Below are 24367 nucleotides of genomic sequence, written 5' to 3' on the forward strand. Positions count from 1 at the left end.
TGTGAAGGATACCGATGAGGTAGAATCCTATCATATCAAATAATTAAAAAACATAATATATTTTCAATAACTTATGCAAGTTCAAATATACTAATTTTTTTCAACCAGTTTTTTTAATATGCCAGCAACATGATCTAAAATTAATAATATTTGAACAAATAAATTATATGTTACTATTTTAATATATATTATGCAGTCAACGATACTTAAAAATAAAGCAATAAAGTTAATAGAATAATTTATAAAGCAAAATGCATGATTAAAAACATCATATATATTTAACTGTAAAAAAAAATAAAGCAATTGCTGATTTCAACCATTATTCAAAATATAAACTGTTGGAATAATGTATCAACCATATGAAAAGATACTTAATTGCAAAAAAGAAAAATAAAGTATCAATCAATGTATTAAGTATCAGATTTTTTATTACCTTCATTACATCTTCTGTTTGTTTTTCAATCTCCGCAGCAGTTTCAGCAGCATCATCAACAGTAGCAAAATTCATATGCTTTGGTGAAACTTTTGGATGATCAGAGTTATTCTATTAATATGCGTTGTGCAATCAGTGATACTTAAAAAATAAAGTAATCAATTTCATCAATTAAAGTATATACCAACTACATGATTTAGATCATCATTTCTATTTTATAACTAAACAATTAGTTAATCAATGATACACAATTGTCATATAAAAAATGATGTATTAGAGTATCAAGCCTACAAAAAATACTTTATAACAACTGATTGAATAAAATATCAACCATCTGAAAAGATATTTAATTGCAAAAAAGAAAAATAAAGTATCAACCAATGTATTAAGTATCTGATTTTTATTACCTTCGTTACATCTTCTGTTTGTTTTTCAACCTCCACTGCAGTTTCAGCAGCAGCATCAACAGTAGCAAAATTCATATGCTTTTGTGAAACAGTCGGATGATCAGAGTTATTCTATTAATATGCGTTGTGCAGTCAGTGATACTTTAAAAATAATGTAATCAATTTCATAAATTAAAGTATATACCAACTACATGATTTAGATCATCATTTATATTTTATAAATAAACAATTAGTTAATTAATGATACACAATTGTCATATAAAAAATGATGTATTAGTGTATCAAACATGCAAAAATACTTTATTAAACTAATGGAATAAAATATCAACCATCTGAAAAGATACTTATTGCAAAAAAGAAAAATAAAGTATCAACCAATGTATTAAGTATCAGATTTTTATTACCTTCGTTACATCTTCTGTTTGTTTATTAAGCTCCACTGCAATTTCAGCAACATCATCAACAGTTGCAAAATTCTTATGCTTTGGTGAAACAATCTGATGAGCAGAGTTACTCTATTAATGTGCGTTGTGCGTTGTGTAGTTAGTGATACTTAAAAAATAAAGTAATCAATCTCATGAATTAAAGTATATACGAAATACATGATTTAGATCATCCTTTATATTTTAAAAGTAAACAATTAGTTAATCAATGATACACAATTATCATATAAAAATTGATGGATTAGAGTATCAAACAGACAAAATAATACTTTATTAAACTTTCTAATGCACAAAAATATAAAGGTATCTTCAAATAAATTAAGTATAATGGTTCTTAAATACCTTTGTTACGTCTTCAGAATATACCTTTTGTTTTCCAGCAGCATCAGAATTTTCATCAGCATCGTCTACAGTTGCTTCATTAGATTTACTAGAATTGAATTGTGTACCAACATTTTTTTTCGCCACAGAGTCATTCATCATGTGTGGCGATGACACTCCTCCCATATCCTACAATTTTTTAAAATATAAAGTCACTTAAAAACCCAGAAAGAAATAACCAAACTCAAAATATCACCTTCTCATATTTGTTTCCTCTCGCAGCAACAGCTATCAACAATTCTGAATGGTTACTCTTTATTAATGCCTCAAGAGCTTCAACTTTACTATCAAGATCTCCAAATTTTTGGTCAACCTATAATCAAATTTAACATATAATAAATAGTAACACTAAAACATATAAGAGTTTAAATTGCTTGATTACTTACATAAGACTTCATGAACTTCTTCAAATCATCGGTTTCTGAATTGGCCAAACTTGTTTTTTCATTGAATGAATTTGGAGAAACACCAACACCAGCTACATTCTCAGATCCTTTTTGTTGTGGTTCTGGATTTTGAAATGAATGATCTGGTTGATGATCTGATTCCTTTTGTGCTTTTGAAATTCTTGGTAGATCATACTTATGTGGATGTGCAATCTTTAATCTCTTGCGTTTCTGTGGGTTTGTTCCTACATTAACACCTCTTGATGTTCTCTTTAACAAAACATCTGGAGGTTTTGCTGTGAAGTCTTCAAAATCAGAAACCTCCTCCGGATGCACATCATCATTATCTGGAACTGATGAAACAGATTGGTTTGGTGGTACATAATTGATATCTGGTAACCCAAGAGCTGAAATTTCCTCAGGAGTTGCCTGAATGTTAGAACATTCAATCTAAAAAAAACAACAATTAATTAATGACAATAAACATATTAAAGTTGTATTCCATAATAAAACTAATTAATTAAGAATGTTGTATTGAATTAATTACCTCTGAAAAAATTGTTTCCATAAAAAACTCAAACTTGGGCTTCAAACCAACAACTTGCCAGTTGCAAATCCTCGGTATACCGTTTCCTTCTTTGATAACAATATTGGTGTTTATCGTAGAAGCACATTCATAAATCCATATATTAAGTGCATATGGAAAACCATTCAACCGATACAACTTTTTTGAGGGTTTGTACTTTTTTCGAAAGGATTTCATTAACTTTTCAAAAGCTACTTTACCCCAAGGAAACTGTTGGTAACTACCATCTTCCACCATATAAAAATCATCAATAGGAATTGGTGTATTATCAGGTTGGGAATACAAAAATGTATGGATAAAATAAAGTATAGCCATCTGAAGGGCATCCTCAATATTCTCCCATTGACCCACCATAAACCGGTCTACCAATCTTTGTTAACATTATATTTAGTATCAGGAAAATATCTTTCAACTAACCTACTGGTTTTTGAGTCTGGATATGTAAAGTCCTTTACATTACCTTTACAATTCAAACCAGTAATAATTGCAAATTCATTGATGCCAAATTTCAATACATTCCCTTTGGCATGACGAATGTGAATCTCTTCATCTAAATTATCATGCTCAATCTCTAACAAGTATAAACACTTAGTAATTTGGCCTTGGTATTTGCATCTAGGTATATTTAGGTATGGTGCAAAAATTGTTTCTTTAAATAAATTCATACCTTCAACCTTGATAGATGATACTAAGTGTTCAACAAAATTCGTGTTGTATATTGGACCAAACTTTAATGCATTAGTTGGAATATGTTTAATTACGTAATTCATATTCTGCAATAAAACAAACAATTTTTTATCACATTGTAAAATATATAAAAAGTTTATAAAGTATTGAGCGCATATAATAATATTAATGTTTTAAATTGTACTAAAAATTGCATAATGCTGATACTAAATATAAATAAACAGGTTAACATGACACTTACAAATACTATTTGAAACTATATATAAACAAAATATTACATTTAATTATATTTCTTTGATACATTAAATTTCATGTCCAACACATAAAAAGATACTCAAATTCACAATTTAAATTAGATACTTAAATTTTTATATACTTATCAATAATTCATATAAATATGATACTTAAATAACAGATGTATGACAGTATGATACACATATACTATTATTGGATACCTTAATATATACGAACTATAAGTAAAAATAAAACAAAGAATCCTTCTATCATGAGCACCAAAAAATGATACTTAATAAAATTGATAAAACATACTAACAAATTTATTCAAAAATCATGATAAGATTAAAAAGATACTTAAACAATTCATCTTATACTAAAATATAAATAAACATGTTAACATGATACTTATAAAATACTAATTGAAACTATATATAAACGAAATATTAAATTTAAAATATATTTCTTTGATACATTAAATTTCATGTCCAACACATGAAAATATACTCAAATTCACAATTTAAATTAGATACTTAAATTTTTATACACATATACTATTATTTGATACCTTAATATATACGAAATATAAGTAAAAAGAAAATAAAGAACCATTCTATCGCATGATACTTACAAAATACTATTTGAATCTATATATAAATGAAAAAATTAAATTTAAATATGTTTATTTGATACATTAAATTTCATGTCCAACAAATAAAAAGATACTCAAATTCACAATTTAAATTTGACACTTAAATTTTAGTTACAATATATCATCTCATCGAAGCTCCGGCGACAAATACTTATCAAAGGGCATCGTTAACAAATGAGCTATTGTGGTATTTGTGAGAATTTAAATCTACTTTCGGTTTGTACTCTTTGCGTCAATTACAGGTTATTCACAAAATTTAGCTTAATGTTAAGTTCCTCGTAATGGGTGGGGGTTGCAAGATTCTAATTGTGGAGATGATGTGTTTTTGACAGCTTAAATTAGTACAACAATGTTTTCTCATCACTGAAGGGGAGGAGAGAAGCATTATGTGGGCAATTAAGTATATTACTATTGGCCAAGGTTTTCCCTAAGAAAAGTTCTTTCTTGTTATGCCTACATTTTATATCACATTTGCTTTTATTACTTTCTACAATAAGATGCAATTATCTGTAATTGTTTCTGAAAGAGTTTCCAATTGACAATGAAATACTTAATCATAGTTGAAGATATAATACATAAGATTAATGTTGAATTGTTCAAATGGAGGAAATTTCCTGACTCATAAGAGTGCTATACAATATGATGATGCTAAACAAAATAAAACAATTTTTTTTAGAATGGTTGTAAGATCGTCAATTTATTTGGGATTGAATGTGGGGCAGTAAAGACTAAGCATATCCATAATGTGAATGTCATATAAATGCAAATTTTAAGATGTATATAAAGTCATACAATATGGATAAGATCATATACGGGCATATTCAATAGAAGGAGTTGCAAGCAATACACACGAAAAATAAGATCAGATGATATAGCTTTATATAGTTAACTAAAAAAAATTCCATATACAATATAAATTAACAATTAGAATCAACACACTAAATAAACAACTTGAAAATAAAACTGTACATGGGAAACAAATTACATACCATTTGTAATGTTGGTCGAACAATAGGAGGTGCCGCCTTCCTACCCCTCTTTTTTAGGGTTTTCGGATCTTTAGATGTAGATGCATCTTTGTTTTTTGAAGAATTTTTCTTGATAGAGCTTGATTTTTTCATGACCATGGTTTGATTCAACTATAAAGAACCCAGATCTACATAGAATTTGATTATGAAATCAATAATATACATAAAAATAATCACGGAAAATATAAAAAAAACGGAAAAAAATGAAAAATAATAATGTGGATGATGATATACCATCACTAAAAATACAAAAAAATGAGAAAAAATTGAAAAATCGTAATATGAATGATGATATACCTGATTTAGGACTCAAATTCAGAAGAGTATTGATAATAATCCTTATATTTACTCAGCTTGACCGAATGGACCGCTAAAACAACTTTTCACATGCAACTGATCGACTAAAGTTAGCAACTATTTTGCCAAACAACTATACAACCTCAGCAAATACTTCAAACTCTCAACTAATCAAGGGTCATTATCAACAATAGAATCAGGCTTTTATGTCTCGTAGAAAACGGCCAAGGACTCCAACAATAATCCTTACAATAATTCAAATTTCAATTTTGATTCACAAATTTTAATTGAAATCAGTGGGAAAAATTTAGGAGAAGGTTTTTTTTCTGGGGGTGGGGGGGTAGGCGGAAATCTTGGGAGTAAAATTTAGGAGGGTTTTTTTCTGGGGATGGAGGGGGTAGGCAGAAATCCTGGGAGTAGGTAATTTGGAAAGGTGATTTTTGGGGGAAAGGTAAATATGCATTGGGAAGGTAAATCTGATTTACCTTGGAAAGGTAAAGGTTGCCTTTTAAATATTTTAATGTATAAAATATAATTAATATCATTTGGGAAAAAAAAGAAGATTTTTGTAATTAAATACACCAGTAGGGAATAAATGAAATTAAATAAATTAAAGTAGTGTATTTTAGTAATTTTTTCTTATTTATTTTGATTAATTTCCATCCTCCACCATAATTAATATTTCCAAATTCCAAGTCACTTTTGCAAACACAAGCATATATTACTAATATTTTCATGAATATTATCAAAAGAAATGGGTATTGAACTCTGACAATAGAAGAAATGTATTATTTTTTTTAATTTGCAATAATATTTGTTAATGATAACTATCAATATATTACTTAAAATGGTTTAAAAAATAAAAGGAAAATCTTTTGTATTATATAGTTTCCCCCTTCACTTTTTTAATTTAGGATTCCTTTGTCACATTTCCCCAAAAAAAAGTGACCGTTAAAAAAGTCCCTCTTTCATTATCATTTTCATTTTCAAAAATTCAAAACTGACCGTTGCCAAATTTTCCTTTTTATTTTCATAAATCACTCTCATCTCCTCCAAAAAATCAGAAAAAAAGTGTAAAAATCTGAATTCAAATGGCGCTCAGATCTCTCGATAACGCTCTCCCAATCGAGATCGAAAGACCCAAAAAGCAAGCAAAAGTCGTCGTAACCCAGAATCAGAAACAGGCTGATTGTGTTGTCAATGACGAAAACAAAGCCCCTTTACCACCCGGAGACGCAGCGGTTGATTACGTACCATCTGAGAATCTTGAAGCCATTGATGACCCAGATAGTATAATCCATGTATGTGGCTGAATTCTATTAATTTCTTCCCTTTTTAAATTTTTTTATAACCATTTTGATGGATTTTGTGAATTTCAGGGACTTGTTGGAGGGTTGGAATCTAAAGATTGGTTGGAAATTTGTCGCTCTCTGAACGACACTAGGCGATTTGCTTTGTTTCACTCTGCTCTCTTGTTGCCAATTCTGTAAGTTTCATCTCTTCGAATTATTCTGTTTTTGTTTGATTTATGGATTTATTTATTTTTTTGCGGTTTTTGTAATTGTAGGGACAAAGTTTTACTAGTGATAGTTAAATCGATGAAAAATCCGCGAAGTGCTCTCTGCAAGACTTCTGTCATGGCTTCAGCTGATATCTTTAAAGCCTTTGGTGACGAGTTATTTGAATCATCTACTTCTGATGCATTTGATGATGTGGTAAGTATAGTGTTTATCGAGTTGTGTTTAACGTTCTTGTGCAGTGGTGTTAATATGCAGTTTTTTAAAACAGATTTTGCAGCTATTGCTGAAAGCTTCTCAAGATAAAAAGTTTGTTTGTGAAGAAGCAGATAAGACACTCAAGGCAATGGTGGAGTCTATGACTCCTCTTCTTTTGTTTCATAAACTTCATACTTATGTCAAACATTCCAACATGAGAATCAGAGCAAAAGCTGCAATCTCAACATCCCATTGTGTTTCTAAGATGGTTGGTTGTGTTGTACATATTTCTCTACCATGGTAGCGTTTTGATAGCACAAACTTAATGAGTATCATTTCTGTTGTTAGGAACTGGATAGGATGAAGGAGTTTGGATTCGTTTCGTTGGTTCAAATGGCTGTAAATTTGCTCAATGATAGACTCCCCGAGGCAAGAGAAGCAGCTAGAAGTATCGTGGTTTCGGTATACGAGGCATTAACCAAGGATGAAGAGCAGAAACAAGAGGCGTGGCAAGACTTTTGCCAGTCTAATCTTCCAGCTATTCATGCACAGGCCATAGTTAAAATTGCCTCCTCCTAGTAGACTCATTCAAGTTTTTAGCAGTAAAAGCTTTTGTTTAGTCAGTCTTCATTGTTATCTTTTACATGTAACCTTTCCTGGGTAACTAACTATATTGTTATGTTTCTAAAAATAAAATAGGCTCTCGTTTTATCATCTTCTCGAGCTCAAGAAAAGACCACATATGTTTCAGCTCGTTTGGTGTGAGGAATAAGAATAAATAGTTTGGTTGACGTATTTGGGATAAATGGTGGTATAAGTTATTCCAATAGTTAATCCTGGGATAACAGGATATTGGAAAAACCACTTGGAAAAGGGAACTGCTATGTTCTCATCACCCAACAATGCAAAAAAAAAAAAATGGTATAACCTCAAGAAAATTTTGCATGAATTCTTGAAGCCTCATAAATAGACCAAAAAAAAAGGGGGGGTGGGGCTTGTAAAAAGAAAAGAAAATCCTATCAGATCTTGCAAGTGCAGCAAAACCTATAGACAAAAATGCTCTTTAGAATATGTTGATCCCTCATTCTAGTATCTGGTGCAACCGGGTTCAATTTCTCATCACCATAGTGAGTATCCCCAGAATTTCTTCTGCGAAAAAGGTCTATTTTTCGACTTCATTCCTGTTCAACCAATGAGCGCAAAGCCATCTCAGCATCAGCTAATGGTTGTCCAGCATAAAGCTTCAGTTTCCCTTTCTTCACCACAATTACCTTCATACTATGTGATCTAATTGCCTCACTGAGTTCCTGAAAATAAGTGAATGGTCCGCATAAAAAATTCCATGGTTACATGCATAAGTTGAAAAATTCAGTAATACACAAATTAACAAACTTTTCTTGAGTGTCTCTCTCAACAGTGTTAATAGTCTTCGAAAGGTTAGTAGGGCTCTTATCTTTAAAAAGTTAGTAAGGCCCTCTAAGTGCAGTGGAATAAAATACTTTATGCCCCGCGAGGAAATGACGTAGATATATTCAATGCAAGCTTAATATTCTTACTTTAACTGGTAAAGGAACAATTTCAGCACTGAAGTCTCCCAAGTCTTCAAAGAAGGACTGTAAGAGATAACAAAAATTGGTGGCATCACCACGATCTTCAAAGGCGACTGTATGAGATAAGCTACCATTCACTTGAGAGCTACTTCTTAAAGTAAATAATCCTTCTGGTCCTTCATCATCATGACCTCTCCGCATGCGTATAGCCTGCATAGAACAATGCACTTAGTGACAGGAGCATGAAGCTAGAGCCAACAACAACAGCATGCCCAGTGAAATACCACAAGTGGGGTCTGGGGAAGGCAAAATGTGCGCAGACTTTACCATTACCTCATGGATGTAGGTAGAGAGGTTGCTTCCGAAAAATGGAATCAGATAGGAAATTTAAGCAAATACATATCCATTGTGACATTGGATGATTAAGATGTGTCCACACAATAACCCGTTAATATATAAATATTGTTGTGAATATCCAATATAAGGTCAATGAATCACTCAAGACATTTGCCAAAATACCTATGTTGCTAACCTAAATGACTGGTACTTAAACAACCAGATGCCAGCAATACCCAACTAAAAGGCTTTCTAATCTCAGCACAGATAATCAAGTGTCTCAGCAAGGGATATCGATGAAGTATAAACAAAAACATTTTATAGGAGAGCAACAACCAAAGAGAAGGGTACAGTGATGCAATTTGCAAGGAAAACACAAATGGCTGGATAAACAGTTCTAGCACAAAGCTATATAAAATCTGACTAATATTTCTCACACGATAAGACAATGACTCTCTTTATAAAAATAATGACAAGGCAATGATCCCTAGTGCAAGTTAACTGCAATAACATTAGTCTTGATTTCAGTTCCATATATTAGCTTCTTCCTTGGAATCATCATCTTTTGTGTACATAAGCAGGGCTCAATCATTTTTTTCCTTTTGACAGCACCAAGTTTGCTGCTTAGATGCAATCAGAAAGTAAAACAGCCACAAAAGAAAACATGTATAGTAGGAATGCAAGCTGTCGAAAACAAACAAGTAGGAGGTGGACATAAATCCCATATACATACAAGAACATAAGGAAGACTGAACCACCAAAAGTCAGTATCATTTCCTGATTTCATACCCTCCTTCGGATTCACTACTTTTTGGTCCTTAACTTCCTTCATATTTGAAGTTCCGTTTCTATTTGACTTCTTGCGTCTGTTCATCATTGTTGTACTCTTTATATGGCGTGATTCTCCCGATTCCATAACTTCAACCAAAGTATTTGAAATTGTTGCAGTCTCCTGATTGCTTAATTCTTTTGAGTCTACAGGTTCAAACAAACTGCTCCCATTATTTCTATCTACCGAAATATCTGTAGCTAAAAAATGAACAGTGCTACATCAAAATGCATCACTTATTGATTGCAGGAACTAGTACAACAGAAGACAAAATACTGGTTCCCAAATTGCTCAAGTTTTCAACAGGTATTCAATAGGTGCAAGATGTAAAGACTTAACAACATAAACTACAAATTCAGAAGGTAAATGATAGAAAACAAACCTTAGGCAGCAATATAGCATGTGATCAGACAAAACTGAGTTCTTTGCATTTTGCACCAATAACATGTGCACAAAGTTTGAATTTGCACCCTGCCCTTTTATTTTTAATGATTTACCCCCTGTTCTATATGTTTCTTTTCAACACTAAAGTACAGTTCATTTCAGAAGGGATAATATATGAATTAAAATTAATAAAACAAGAGGTGTGGGAGAGAGTGCAAGGAGATGGAAGAAAGATCCAAAGTGGGGAATTAGAGGGAGGAACACAACTAAACACAATTTGGGGTCGTTTGGTAGAGTGTATTAGCAATATAATGCATGCATTAACTCTTTGCATTAGTAATACCTTGTTCAGTATACTTTTTCATGCTATGTATAATTAATGCTTGCATTATTTATACACTAAGGGGTCGTTTGGTAGAGTGTATAAGAATAATGCAAAATAGTGTATTAGTAATGCTTGCATTAGTTATGATACGATTTTTTTATACCGTGTTTGGTTTGGTGTACTAAAACTATTATGCATTACATAATTTTTTTAGAAAAAAAATTGTTTACCAAAATACCACCTATTTCTATGCATTAGTAGTGCAATGGGTTCTAATTTGTCTTTAATAATGCTAATGCATGCATTAGAACCCATTACATTACTAATGCATAGAAATAGGTGGTATTAGTAATACACTCTTCAATACACAATAGCGTGTGTTACTAATACAAGCATTAGTTATGCATGAGTTAGAAAAGTGTACCAAATAAGGTACTACTAATACATCAAGCTAATGCAAACATTAGTTTCTCTAATACACTCTACCAAACATTATAATGCATGCATTAGGTGTGTATTAGTAGTACCTTGTTTGGTACACTTTTTCATGTCATGTATAACTAATGCAAGCATTAGGTATACACTCTATTGTGTATTAAGTTGTGTATTACTAATACCAAGGAATTCTAGGTATTAGTAATGCACAACACTTTAACACTTGCATTAGATTAAATAATTACAAAACTACCCTTGAAGCCTTTTCATTTTCTTTGTTGTCATAAGTTTTTATTTTTATATTGATTTGTTTTTACGTGTCTTTTATTTTTTTGGTGTCTTAATATGCTTTATGACCTCTTAAATATCTTTTTTTTTAAAAAAAAAAAAATCTAATTTCAATATAATTAAATAATTTTTTATAATATTGTGACAATAAATTTGATTAAAAAAATTATTTGCCAACTTTCCACATTCTTTTTGTCACAATAGTACAACTATTTAATCTTCTTTTTGGGGAAAAAAAAGAAAAAGAAGAGTTAAAGATATTTTAGCAAAGAACTTTTTTTGATGTTTTAGCTAAGATCTTTGTTGCAAAGGAAGTGTACAAATAAATAAAGTGTGAAGGGTATATTTGTAAACATATATTTTTTAATAGAGATTATGCAAGATTTATTATTTCTAATATACCGAACCAAACAATATATAAGAAATAATGCTTGCATAACTAATGCACCACATTTTGCATTATTCTTATACACTCTACCAAACGACCCCTAATTTGTGTATTCCTAATACCATGCGTTTTTTGGTATTAGTAATGCAAGGGGTTTTAATGCATGTATTAACGTGGTTTAAGACTTCATTGTCCCTCAAAATCTTTTTTACATCTTTTCCATCATAATTGTGAAGGATATCTTTGTAAATAAATATTTTTATGCAATGCATACTATTTTCAATACACTAGACCAAACAATGTATAAGAAATAGCTTATGCATAATTAATGTAAGTATTACTAATACAAACATTATTAATGCAAGTATTACTAATACACTCTATTTAACATTATTCTTATACACTCTATCAAACGATCCCTTAATCTCTATTACAATAGGATATTGAGCCGTGTATCCATTAGTTTGTACCCTAAGGGATCGTTGGTATGAGAGATAAAGTGGGATATCCCAAGATTAAGTTTGAGATTAGTTTTTATACTATCAACCAAATACAGTATAAATCTAATCCCAAACCAAATCCTAGATATTCCATCTTATCTCATCCAACTTGGAATTATTTTATCCCACCTGGGTGGGAGAGATAAATTAGTCCAGGGATTACAATCAACGACTATAATCCCGGGATACTTTAGTCAGTGTACCAAACAACGCCTAAGGTTTTGAATCACATTCATAAGATGTTTGATGACCCAACATATCTAAGAAACTAGCCGAGAACATACACACGTCAAGTAATGACTTTCTCCAATTCAAACAACTATACTGAATATACTCCCCATTAATTGCAATATAGATTTCTCCATTAGAGTACCTTCTTCTTTGCAGTATTTCTTTCTATTTGGGAACTAGTAGATGAAATGAGGAGAAACTAAAAATCTTATTCTTAATTATCTGAGTTCATTGAAACTGGAATGGAACTGCTAACTATTAATTTATGGATCACAAATGCCACCATTCAGATGACTTGCAAATTATTAATGTCACTGAATTGAATGGAGTAGGCTTTTTAGTACACATGGAGCTCAGGGAGCAACTGGTAGAGGCAGTGTTTTGGACAGCAAAAGGCAACAAAAGGCGCGCCTCGCCTTTTTGAATTGAGGCGCCAATTAATACAAAAAATTTCAAATATTTAATTTGCATATATAAATATCAAGCTATGAAGTACAAAGTTGATATTCAATATTACAACAACTATTTGAAGTATCAAGCTACTGAGCGATGCTATGAAAGTTTTTGAGAGGGTGGTCGAAATAAGGATCTCTATCCGAAAACCAATTCGGATTCATGCCAGGACGATCAACTACAAAAGCCATCCATCTCGCAAAAAGATTGTTGGAGAAGTAGATTGACAAGAAGAGCGATTTACACATGGTGTTCATCGCCCTACGAAGGCATATGATAAGTCTCTAGGGAGGTCTTCTGGAGATGTTTGGAGACTAGAGGTGTACCTCTGTGGCTTACATTATGGCAATTATATATAGGTATGATGGAGCCAAGACTCGAGTAAGAACAACAGGAGGTGACTCAAAATACTTTTCGGTCATGATAAGGTTGCAACGGGGATCCTCTTGATGGACGAATTGTCATGACATATTCAACTCCAGCTTACTGAGGAATATGACCCAAGATAGAAAGGTTTGGAAGTCGATGATTACGGTAATACGTTAGTAGGTAGCCAAGTTTTGTCACGCTTTAGGTGGGAGATGCAAAGGCTAGCCCCATCTCCTCTCCTTCTAATTAATAGTAGTATTTAATAACTGTACAGTTTCTTACTCTTCAATGTATTTCATCATTTGCTGTTGTATTTGCATTGTATTTTGATATTCTATTGTCATATTTTCTAGCAACTCCTCTTTGAATAACATCCCTTTGAGCCGACAGTTTATCGGAAACAACCTCTTACCACACAAAAATTAGAGGTAAGCAATACAAATATCTTACCCTTCCTAGAACCCACTTGTGGGATCACACTAGGTATGTTGTTGTTGTTTGTAATTGCCATTGTTGGCTGGTCTTGGTTCGGACACTTCTTGCTCCCTCTCTTTCAGTTCCTTTTTCTTTAGTTAATCATGTAAGTTTCTATTTTACCCCTCACATAACAAATTCTTGTAAAGTTTTGCAATGAATTACATAGATTAGGGAGTAAATTGTAAAAGAGAAGAGGATAGGGTGCAAATCAAAAGGCTTTACACACATTAGGTGTGTAAAATGTATAGAACTTGATAAAAACAAAGCTAACTTAAAGGATTTTTTAGAAAATTACCAATTCCCGGTTTAGATTCCTCCAAGCCTGATGCAATTCCTTTTTTCTTCCTTCTACTCTTCTCCAATGAGTTCTTCTTGACAGCTTTGATAACATCAGCCTTTCCACTTTCGACTTTAACACTCCTTTCCTTTCTTCCCCTCCCATTGTTTTGAGAAGATTTCTTCACACATAAAGGTGATACCGATTCTGCATCTTCAGTGTTTCCTTTACTCTCTATGTTTTCACCAAATTTCATGGAAGCACCTCTGTGAGAATCAAGGGTGAGCAGGTCTACATCATCATCGCCCGACACATCGACTCCACCTTCTCTATTTCCATTCTTCTTCACTTCGGTGTTGTCTTTTAAAGTTTTATCTCCATTTGTACCAACACTTTGATGGTCAATGGCCATAAAACCCTTTGGTTTATTACTTGGTTTACTGGCGAACTCTCTAAATTTCTGCTTTCTTTTAAATGTTAAAGAAGCACTAAGCTCTTTCTCATCCAAAATACCACCATCATCCCTGACATTTTTATTAACATCAACAGTTGGGAAAGTAACAGAATTTGTAGGCTGTTTGTTGCCAACCTTTCCCAATCTCTTCCTCAGCTTGATTAACCGTTCATCAACTTCCTTTTTTATCCCCATTTTAACATCACTATCCTCAATTTCTTCCTCCTGCTCCTCATCAACGTCATTGCCCTTCAACTCCAACCTTTCCTTCTCTCTCGCCTCCCTTGCCATATGTTGAATTTCCTCAATCTTCTTCTCCATTTCAGCCTCGTCTACAAAAACAGTTCCCCCATTTTCAATACTCCGGTTTCCATCCCCATTCACAAACATTCTCAATTTGTGCTTACTTGTACCCTTCAAATCCAACTCCAAGACCTCATTTTTATTACCATTACCATCCGAACATTTATTTTTTCCACTATAATCAGCTGAACCAAATACCCAAACAGCACAAACTGTTTGAAATACAAAGGCTCCAACTATCCATAATCCAAATTTCAGCAACGAGCCTTTACCAAAGGTACCTAGAGTGCCATAAATAACTCATTTTTAATAATTTATAACGATTAGGATCCAAAGTTTAATCAATTGATCGAATACCCAAACAATATTAATCGTCTGAAACAAATTGCTCCAACTTCCCACAACCCAAAATTTACTAATAGGGTGTTAGAAAATGTACCTGCAACGGCATTACCAGCTTCAGACGGATCTGAAACTTCCGACAGCCGGAATTCTTGTTTTTCAGACGTTTTCAGCTCGTCACCAGCGTCTAAGTCAGAGTCCAAAATGTGGGATTGTTGAATTGGGGTTTCATAAAAGTTACTTTCAGTGTCATTAACACTAGCTTCGGGTTCTAAAACTTCAGACAACCGGAGTGCTTGATTTTCCGTCGCTTTAGTGTCTTCGTCGGAAGGCGAAATATGGGTGTGTTGGATTGGGGTTTCAAGGGGAGTTATTGTTTCATTTTGGGGTTTTATGTAGGGTTTAGTAGTGGTTTTGAGTATTTTGGGGCGGAGATAGTTTTTCCTCTTTGCAAATTTTCTTGGGCGCGGTGTCGTTAAGGCAGAAGCTAAAAGAAGAGGTTTCCTCGAAAGGATAGCGGAAGGTATAGAAGGCTGAAGGAGACATGGAGGAGTGATGCAAGCTCCCGCCATGGTTGTGGAGTTGGAAGCTCAAAACTCGAAGGTGAATTAGCAAATTCTTTTGAATATAAGCATATTATGCTTGTTATTAAAGGATAAATAAATTTGCAAAGCATTTCTTTTAACCCTCTCTTATTTGAACCTTTTTGACTTAAATAGTAGCATTTGACCATACCATTTGAGCCCTAATTTCAAGTTTTAATTTTAGTTTTGGGAAAATACCCAAGTACCCCCTCAACCTATGCCCGAAATTCCAGAGACACACTTATACTATACTAAGATCATATTACCCCCTCAACTTATTTTATATGTAATTTTTTACTCCTTTTTAGCCTACGTGGCACTAGTTCGGAAAAAAAAGTCAACCATCGTTGGGCCCACAAGATAGTGCCACGTAAGCTAAAAAGGGTAAAAAAATTATTAATAAAATAAGTTCAGGGGGTAATAGGACCTTAGTATAGTATAAGTGTGTCTCTGAGATTTCAGGCATAGGTTGAGGGGTACTTGGGCATTATCCCTCTAATTTTAGATAATGACTTTAAGGTTCATTTAAGAACATTTTACCTCCATAGATTTTCCAAATAATATTTGGGGAAAAATTTGACAAATAATGTTTGTCCATACATTTTATTATTATTTGGCAAATATCCCAAATTTCAAATACTAGTTTTTTCTAGTATTTAGGCCAAATCTCATTATTTGAGATCTTTTGAAAATTAAAGTTATATCCCAAATTTTTATCTTTTACAAAAAATATCCTCTATAGTAATTGTTTGTGTTATATTACATAATTTTTTTTACGTGAACATTAAAATAGTGATGAAATATTTAGTGAATATTAAATAATGATATAATTGTTGATGAAAATGATGAAAAATTAACTCAAGGTAATAAAATCATGTGCTTCGTCTACTTCACAATGTATGGAATGATACTTGTTGCACTCGCTCCAAATTATCACATTGCTCTAGTGTGATGGAAACTATTTGTTATTGTTGTAACGAACATCCAATTGACTTGTAATACAAACTTATGGTTAGTTTTAATAGTTTTTAAAACTTATGGATATAAATCATATTTTTCTAAAAAGGTGAAATATATTTCTCAAATCCTATGGCCAGATACATGGTGAAATATATTTGCCAAGAATTTTTGAAAATTTATGTTCAAACGCTAACTTTACTCTTATATCTAAGTCAACAACAAAGGACCATCACAACATCAAAGAATTGTACCTTAAGCACTCTAAATGGTACATTAAATTAGTACTTTTTCCTTTCCATAAAAACACATGTCACAACACACTACTAAGAGTGATCTCTCTTTTATTATATTTATTGTTCATGACTTTAACTTCTCGAACAACTAACACTACAATTGATTAGTATTTAGGGAGTTTCTTTGGTCCTCCTCTTTTATACTCTCTGTTGAGTTTGAAATTTAGTTATTTATGTTCAATGTCAGATCCATATGTGTTGTTGCATGTGTTAAATTCTGTACTAATTAGAGAAATCAATCCTTAAAGTTTTAAATTGTGGCTTTTTAGAATCAAACTGATCTCCAAAATGCAGACAATTTTATTTGGAGTTCAAAGGCAATAAATGGAGTAGATCTACAATGAAGCTGCTTGTTTAAACAATAGGTGATGATTGAATCTCCACTTTTAGAATTTGTTAGCTACATTCTATGTATAATACAACTATGGTGCCTTTTGATTTTTGAAATATTGATCTCATTTGCTATATTCATGATTTTAATTTTTTTTTTTGCAGGTTTATGACTTTTTACTAGCAATAAATGTCATTGGATTATAAGTAGCTATACATTTCCTTCTCCTTTAATATTTGATTTCACTGGCTTATTGTGGGGATATTGGTTTGGATGAGTTGTTTGAGCTTAAGCTTCTCTTTTATTGGTTCCTTTTTCTCTGTGTAATGATTCTTCAAAATATAAAAACTCTTTATAATAGAGTACCTTAATAATCTATGAGTATTGGAATGAAACTGCTTAAAATGGAACAGAATGTACATTTAGTGTTCATATATCCCACCTCAATTGACTTAGGTTTGAAGCATAACTTTTTAAATTTGTTGATCGCAGTTTTTTCTATACATACAAAATTCTTTTTCTTGAGCAAAGTAGGATCAATTTTTTTAATTATATTTTAGTTAAATTTTTAAGTGAATTTAATTCGAGAAAAGACTTAAAATAGTCCATTATTTTTGAGTTAGTTCTATTTCTTTTTAGTGGAGCATTAATAATTATTTCACATGGCTTTTGGCAAAGGAGGAAGCCTTGACACATGAAAACTTGAACAAGAGGAAACACAACCTTTGCTCTAGATGTTATTTATGCGAAGAACAGGTGGAGACAGTCAACCATGCATCTGGTGGACAATTTGAAATGAAAGGAATCAAAGATGTTTTGAAGGAATTAAAGAACAACAATATTCAGAAGATAAAGATAAACTGCCTAGGTCTTTATTATTTTTGGTGTAAGCAAGTAGTAATAGAAAATTCTGAATATGTTTCTAATGTTATTGACTGGTTGTAACTAGAAGACATTAGAGCTGATGTAAGTATAAATTTTTGGAGGGGAACTACACTTTGATGTAATATACCTGTAGATATATCGAAGTAAAGTGGAAAAAAAAGTCCTAATTCTTTAATAAAATAGTAGAGCAATAGGTTATGCATGTGCTCCTCATATATTTCCACCCAAACTTAAAACTCTTTCTGTTGCAACGTTGTTTGGGCTTCTCCTTTTGAAACCCTAGAGACTTCTCTCAGGGTTTTTCTCCTATTTATCTCTAATATCCAAATAACCCTAAAATCTGAAACCTACATTATACTTTCTACAATAACATAATCAATGTTTAGAAGTTATAGTTTTTTAAGAAGCAACAATGACTGAAAATCACCTCCTATTTATGGGAAGTATGATTTTATTTTTAATTTTGTTAATCAAATTTCACTATCACAAAAAAAATTCAATACAAGAAGCAAGTTTACGAATATATATATAAAGATGTCGCTTTGTAACTTTGATAATATTTTAGAAGTTTTATGACTTAATCAATGCCCATGAAGTTTATACTTTTTGTTGTTTGCTTTAGTATTAATATCATGTTGTATGTGTATTATTTGTGTTGATTATAATATATCTTTTGCTATTTGAGAATTGATGGAAGAGACATCATTTTTTCAGTATTAAAATACACCATGGAACGTACTCTAGAAAAGCATTATGTTGAGGGCAATATAGACTATATTGATTATGTTAATGCAACCAAATTGAACCTTGATGAGTTTAAGAAAATGAGAGAGATTTGTGAATACTTAAAAGTTCAATAATTTTTAGGCATTAGATGTAGAAGATTTGATAATATATAGATGAGGGTTGATGTCTACAGATAATGAACCCATGCAGTTTGCAAAAACATCCCAAATGACAACATAATCGAAATTTACTTCGAACACTTGGAGTCATATTTCAGTATAGAAGATATGACTTCTATACACAACTCAAATGCTGCAGACACATCAACTTGTTCAGAAAAATCCATTTCTATATGATTTTAGCGACTCAGAAGTTGATTTAACTAATGATTTACTTGTTGATAAACATGAAAAGACCGCACGATACATAGTGGATGAGTGGGAGATCCTTGGTATAAAAGCACAGAGAAAGATGACAACTCCAGAAGAAGAGTCTGATTGTGTTGATTTTGCGGACACAAAAAATTTGCATAGTGATTCTGAAAATGAGATCTTGAATTTTTCTACATTCAATCCATAAAGAGACGGGGACATCCAATTTTAGCTCTAGAATGTGTTTTTAAAAGGAAGTAAGATTTTTAAAGTGTTGTAGTTACTCATGAGATTAAGAATGGAAAGTATATCCAATGGCTCAAAAATGACAAAGAAAGAATGAAGGTTGTTTGTATACATTCAGAGTGCAAATGAAAAATCACAGCATTTAAAATGTATAGAAATACGACTTCCTAGATTAGGAATTGAAGTACACTCATACACATAATTGCAAGGAGTAACATAATGATAGTAGAAAAACAACATCATCATTCATTGTAAAAAAAATACCTTACAAAAATTAACTCAAACATGACTTAGAGCTTAGTTGATTTCAGATATAGAATAAGTGTAGTTACGAGCTCATGTGACTTTATCTCAAGAGCTAAGATGTTAGCTATTGCATTGATAGATGGTGATATCAAGGATCAATGCAAATAATTGATATGGGATTATTGTATTGAAATTGTTAAAACAAATTGAGGTAGTATAATTCACATGAAATGCACTGAGAATGAGACACTGAGCAAGCCATAAAGATTTCAAAGGATATACACCTGTTTTGATGCATTTAAGCTAGCTTTCAAGGTAGGATGCATAAAAATAATAGGTGTGGATGGTTGTTGGTTGAAGGGTCCAATGTATGGGACTCAATTGTTAATTGTTGTTGGAATTGATGGTAATAATATATTTTTCATTGCCGATGCAATTGTTCATAAAGAAGCAAAGGATAATAGAAGAAGAAATACAAGGTGAGAAGAAAGAAAGCCGATGAAGTTGGAGCAAGTCGAACAAAGATGAAAAGAAAGCAACAATCTTTAGACTGCAGTACATGCAACAAGCCTTGTCATAACAAAGAAAGCTCGCAAATATAATGTTGTGTCACAAGAGACTACTTCAGCTCGTCAAAAACTACATGTACTACTATATCATGTGGTGTTCCTCTGTTTCATTTTCAAGTAATGTATTGTTATAAATTTGTAGGTGCTACGACGTTGCCAGTATAGTGCACTTTCGGAGTTATTTTATGCGGTTTTCAAGTGTTGAACTTTGAAATGATGTTATCGTTCTGCTTTTTCTGGTGTTGCTACTATCCTGCACTTCTTAGTGTTGTGTTGCAACTAGAAGTGGCAAACGATGAGTCGATCAGAAAACGAGTTAAGTAAAAATGACTAAGTTATCCAACTCGACTTATATTTTAAATGGATAAAAATGAGTTATCCAGTGGATAATTGAAAGTTAATTATTTTTTATCACTTCACTCTACCCTTACTTGGTCGAATTGAGACAGATAACAGTAAAACTAGAAGTATTAAGCATAACAGCCCCCCCCCCCCTCCACACACCTCACCTCCCAAAAAAGGTAAAAAATAAATGAATAAAAAAATAAAAATTCTACCCACCCCTACCAGCCCCCTCCCAAAAAAAAATTAACAAAATTTAAAAAAAATTCATTAATTTTTATTTTTTTTAAAAAAAAATTACCACAAAATTTTTAAAAAATTACCACCCCTACACCCTACCAGCCCCCCCAACACCCCATCCCCCCCCCCCCAAAAAGTTAACAATTTTTTTATTTTTTCGTTAATATTTTTAATTTCATTAACATGGAGAAACAATTTGAGTCTCTTTTTTTTTTTGTGAAAATATTTGTTTAATATTATTGTATCATAAAAGTAAAAAAAAGTTCTTTAACTTTTTAATATAAAATAAATTTATGTTATAAATTCATTCGAGATGTCACGCCCCTGGATAGTCACCAAGCAAGATCGGAACACCTGAACCACTACGAAACACTCACCTATGGGGGTCGACACACACAACGGTGTTGTCAAAAGCTCAGAACTCAAACCAATACGGGAAGCATAATAAACAAATAAGGGATTTTCTTAATCTCAAGTAAATGAATATTTGCATTTTAGGAGTAACACGTGCTTAATGCACTTTAAGTAATATCAAGAAAAAATTACATAAATTAATACATTTTAAAAAATAATTACTGATTTTAACGATACTTTTTGTTTATTTCCATTTATAACAATATTGTGATAAATCTGCAATATGTATTAAAAGTGAATTATGTATGCAATGTATTTGAATTATAATTGGTTTTGAAATATATTATGTTTGTTTGTTAAAAAATTGTCACATTGTATTATAAGTGTATTAAAATGTGTGATAAATGTATATCCATCATTAAAACTTGTATCATATGTGAATAATAAATTGTTCTTTGTAATATGTATTAAACTTGTATTATAAATGAATTAAAAGTGGTTAAGTGAAAAAAAATATTATTGCTATAAATAGTAAATATTTTTTTATTATAGTATATTTATGTAAGTATATAGTAATACAAGGTTAACTTACTTTACACTATTATTTGTTATCCAATATAAAATTTAAAAAAAAAAACACTCATAGTTAACCAAAAAAAGTACATTTTTTATATGTATTATTTTTGAAGGACCAAAGACAGCACCATTTCAATTCAATTATAGAGAGGAATAATTAATTTTACTCAAGAACATAAAATAAAGAGATATAGAAGAAAATCTAGTGGTACATGTGATCATGACTTCACTTTGAAGGACTAAGGAATATATTTCAAGGTAACCTTTCAATGCGACTTGAAAAAGAAAAATCATATGACAGTTTCGGTAACAATAAAATTCAATAAATTCAAAAAGAAGTGATCAACTATCAAGTTTTGTTGGACATATTCGACGAAGAAGAACAAGAGGAAAATACTTCAGGTTACTTTACACAAGCAATCCATCTCTTTTAATTTTTACATATATAAATTGAAGTTTGAGGCTGATAACTCAGCTTTATTCTTAAATTTTGTGTTTTTGCATTACTTAAGCATCCTCATTTGTAGTATTATCACAAAGGGTATTATAAATTCCATGATGATCATAGAATATCTAGCTTTCTCTATTTCTTATTTTCTTCATGCTTGTTAACTAGTACAGGTTCGTTACCTCATTAAGATTAGTAAGGTAAGACCTAACCTCCCTTGCTCGTACTTTTCTCATTATTAACCAAAAAAAAGGTTTACAATTTAAAAATATAATAAAGAGAAGTTATAAAAATTTTAGTAATATCATGAATCTTGAGAGAATAAAAGTTGAAACCTTAATACATTTGGCTAGTCTACATTTTACCCATAATTTATCCATATTTTATTCATATAAAAACTACCTAACCCATTAAATATGGGTGGGTTAACAAAATATGAGCTCAATTTACCTACTAGACTAGTTAGAAATAATAAATTTATACCAATTTGATTGATATCAATCAAATCTCTCCAAGTGAATTATCTACATGCATAATAATAAATTTATTGTCTTATGGTTGGTAATAGAAGGATAAATAAGTGCATCATTTCACTAAGATATAGTATGTTCAAATTATTTTCATATGATCGAAATTAATCTTTCTTTAAATTAAGCAATTTCATAATCATTGGGATACTATTCAATAAAATCACTTTAAAATTTTTTAAATTTTTAAATAGTTTCATAAAATCTTCAATGTCTAGCTAGACATGACTACAATTTCATAATACGTATTCAAGTATTATATAAATCACTGGATACACCACAGAAGAACACATCTCCATAATAATGTCAGGATTTTTGCAAAATAAAATTACGTGGCTAGGCACAAGCCGTACTTTAAATAATTCGGTTATACTTTTGCATTATAATCTATTTGTATCCCACTAACATTATACCTTAATCGGCATAATACATATATTGAACTCTAAACTTGGCTTTAAATTTTAACTTTAACTATCCAACTTTTAAATAAATATACACATGAATCCTACATGGCAAAATACACGTAGAACTAGGATAAAAAAAATGACATGTTGGACACGTGTGTATATTTGTTCAACTTTATACAAGTTTAAGTGTCTACTTGTGCACACCCAAAATTGAAAGGCATAAATATGATTCGAAACCAAGTTAAAGGGCATATTTATGAACTAGAGGTCCAAAACATTACTGTTTCAGCTGGCTCTTGTAATGGCTTGGTTTTGGTGGTTTATAGGGAATATGATGACTTTTTGATCAACCCCACAACCTTAAAAAACCAATTTTTCCTCTCCAAGATAGCTTGTACATGCATGGTTTAGGGTATGAGTTGCTAGTGATGATTTTAAGGTGGTTGCTCTTTAGTGAAGGTAAGAGTGTTACTTGTGTATATATGTACTCAGTGAAAAAAGGGTCTTTGGGAGAAACTTGAGAACTCGAACTTTTTAGCCTTGTCTCTCCTTAACTGAGGGTTAATGTTTTGTGTGATGCACAAGTTGATGTTGTATCCAGGTATTACGAGAACATGTTCCTCTGTATTATCCTTCAAAGTCCTCTGTATTTTCTTTTGTCTAGGAAATCTATGCTTGCAATTTCGATAACACTTTCAAGGATACACCTTTAGCCAATTAAGTTGCCTTTTTAAGGAGTATTGCTGTTTTTGTTTTTTTTTTTGTTCTCAAGCTGCTATCATGTCCTAATTTTCCACAAGGGACGTGATGGATAGTATTTTCCACGAATACTATCTCACTACGTAGAGTGTTGCCGTGCTTTGTGAAGGTTATTGCATAGTACTAGTCGTACCCTTATAGTTCTTGTCGCATGTTGTTTGTTATGTTTCAATCTGTTTTTTTTTTTTGTAGACTTTATACTGATTTCTTATTAACTGATATGCTTTCTTCATTGTTTTTTTCTTGTTATACTTGGGTTTGATGCTCTTCCCAACTTATCCATTTGACCAACACAGTTATCTTTCTTCTTCTT

General features: G+C 31.6%; 2 protein-coding genes across 6 annotated transcripts; one reads left to right on the plus strand and one right to left on the minus strand.

The window, feature by feature from the left end:
* Positions 1-6521: 6521 nt before the first annotated feature.
* Positions 6522-7963, plus strand: LOC101248135 (uncharacterized). Its single transcript, XM_004229448.5, has 5 exons — positions 6522-6835; positions 6914-7020; positions 7102-7249; positions 7323-7517; positions 7598-7963. The coding sequence occupies exons 1-5, from the start codon at positions 6626-6628 to the stop codon at positions 7826-7828; spliced, it is 891 nt and encodes a 296-aa protein (XP_004229496.1). The 5' UTR covers positions 6522-6625; the 3' UTR covers positions 7829-7963.
* Positions 7964-8154: 191 nt separating this feature from the next.
* On the minus strand, positions 8155-15868 carry LOC101248421 (uncharacterized). 5 transcript variants are annotated; one of them, XR_742140.4, is made up of 5 exons: positions 15288-15868; positions 14110-15129; positions 9925-10110; positions 8806-9009; positions 8155-8556 (listed from the first exon to the last, which is right to left on the minus strand). XR_742140.4 is itself a non-coding variant. In XM_010324765.3 (5 exons), the coding sequence occupies exons 1-5, from the start codon at positions 15760-15762 to the stop codon at positions 8425-8427; spliced, it is 2073 nt and encodes a 690-aa protein (XP_010323067.1). In that variant the 5' UTR covers positions 15763-15868; the 3' UTR covers positions 8155-8424. The 5 variants fall into 5 exon arrangements, 3 of the variants coding, with proteins under 3 accessions (XP_010323067.1, XP_010323064.1, XP_010323062.1); XR_003246780.2 differs by having other exon boundaries at positions 9925-10164; XM_010324765.3 differs by having other exon boundaries at positions 9869-10110.
* Between the last annotated feature and the right edge of the window lie 8499 nt (positions 15869-24367).

The sequence above is a fragment of the Solanum lycopersicum genome, chromosome 1 (genome assembly GCF_036512215.1).
Source record: "Solanum lycopersicum chromosome 1, SLM_r2.1".
Lineage (NCBI taxonomy): Eukaryota > Viridiplantae > Streptophyta > Magnoliopsida > Solanales > Solanaceae > Solanum > Solanum lycopersicum.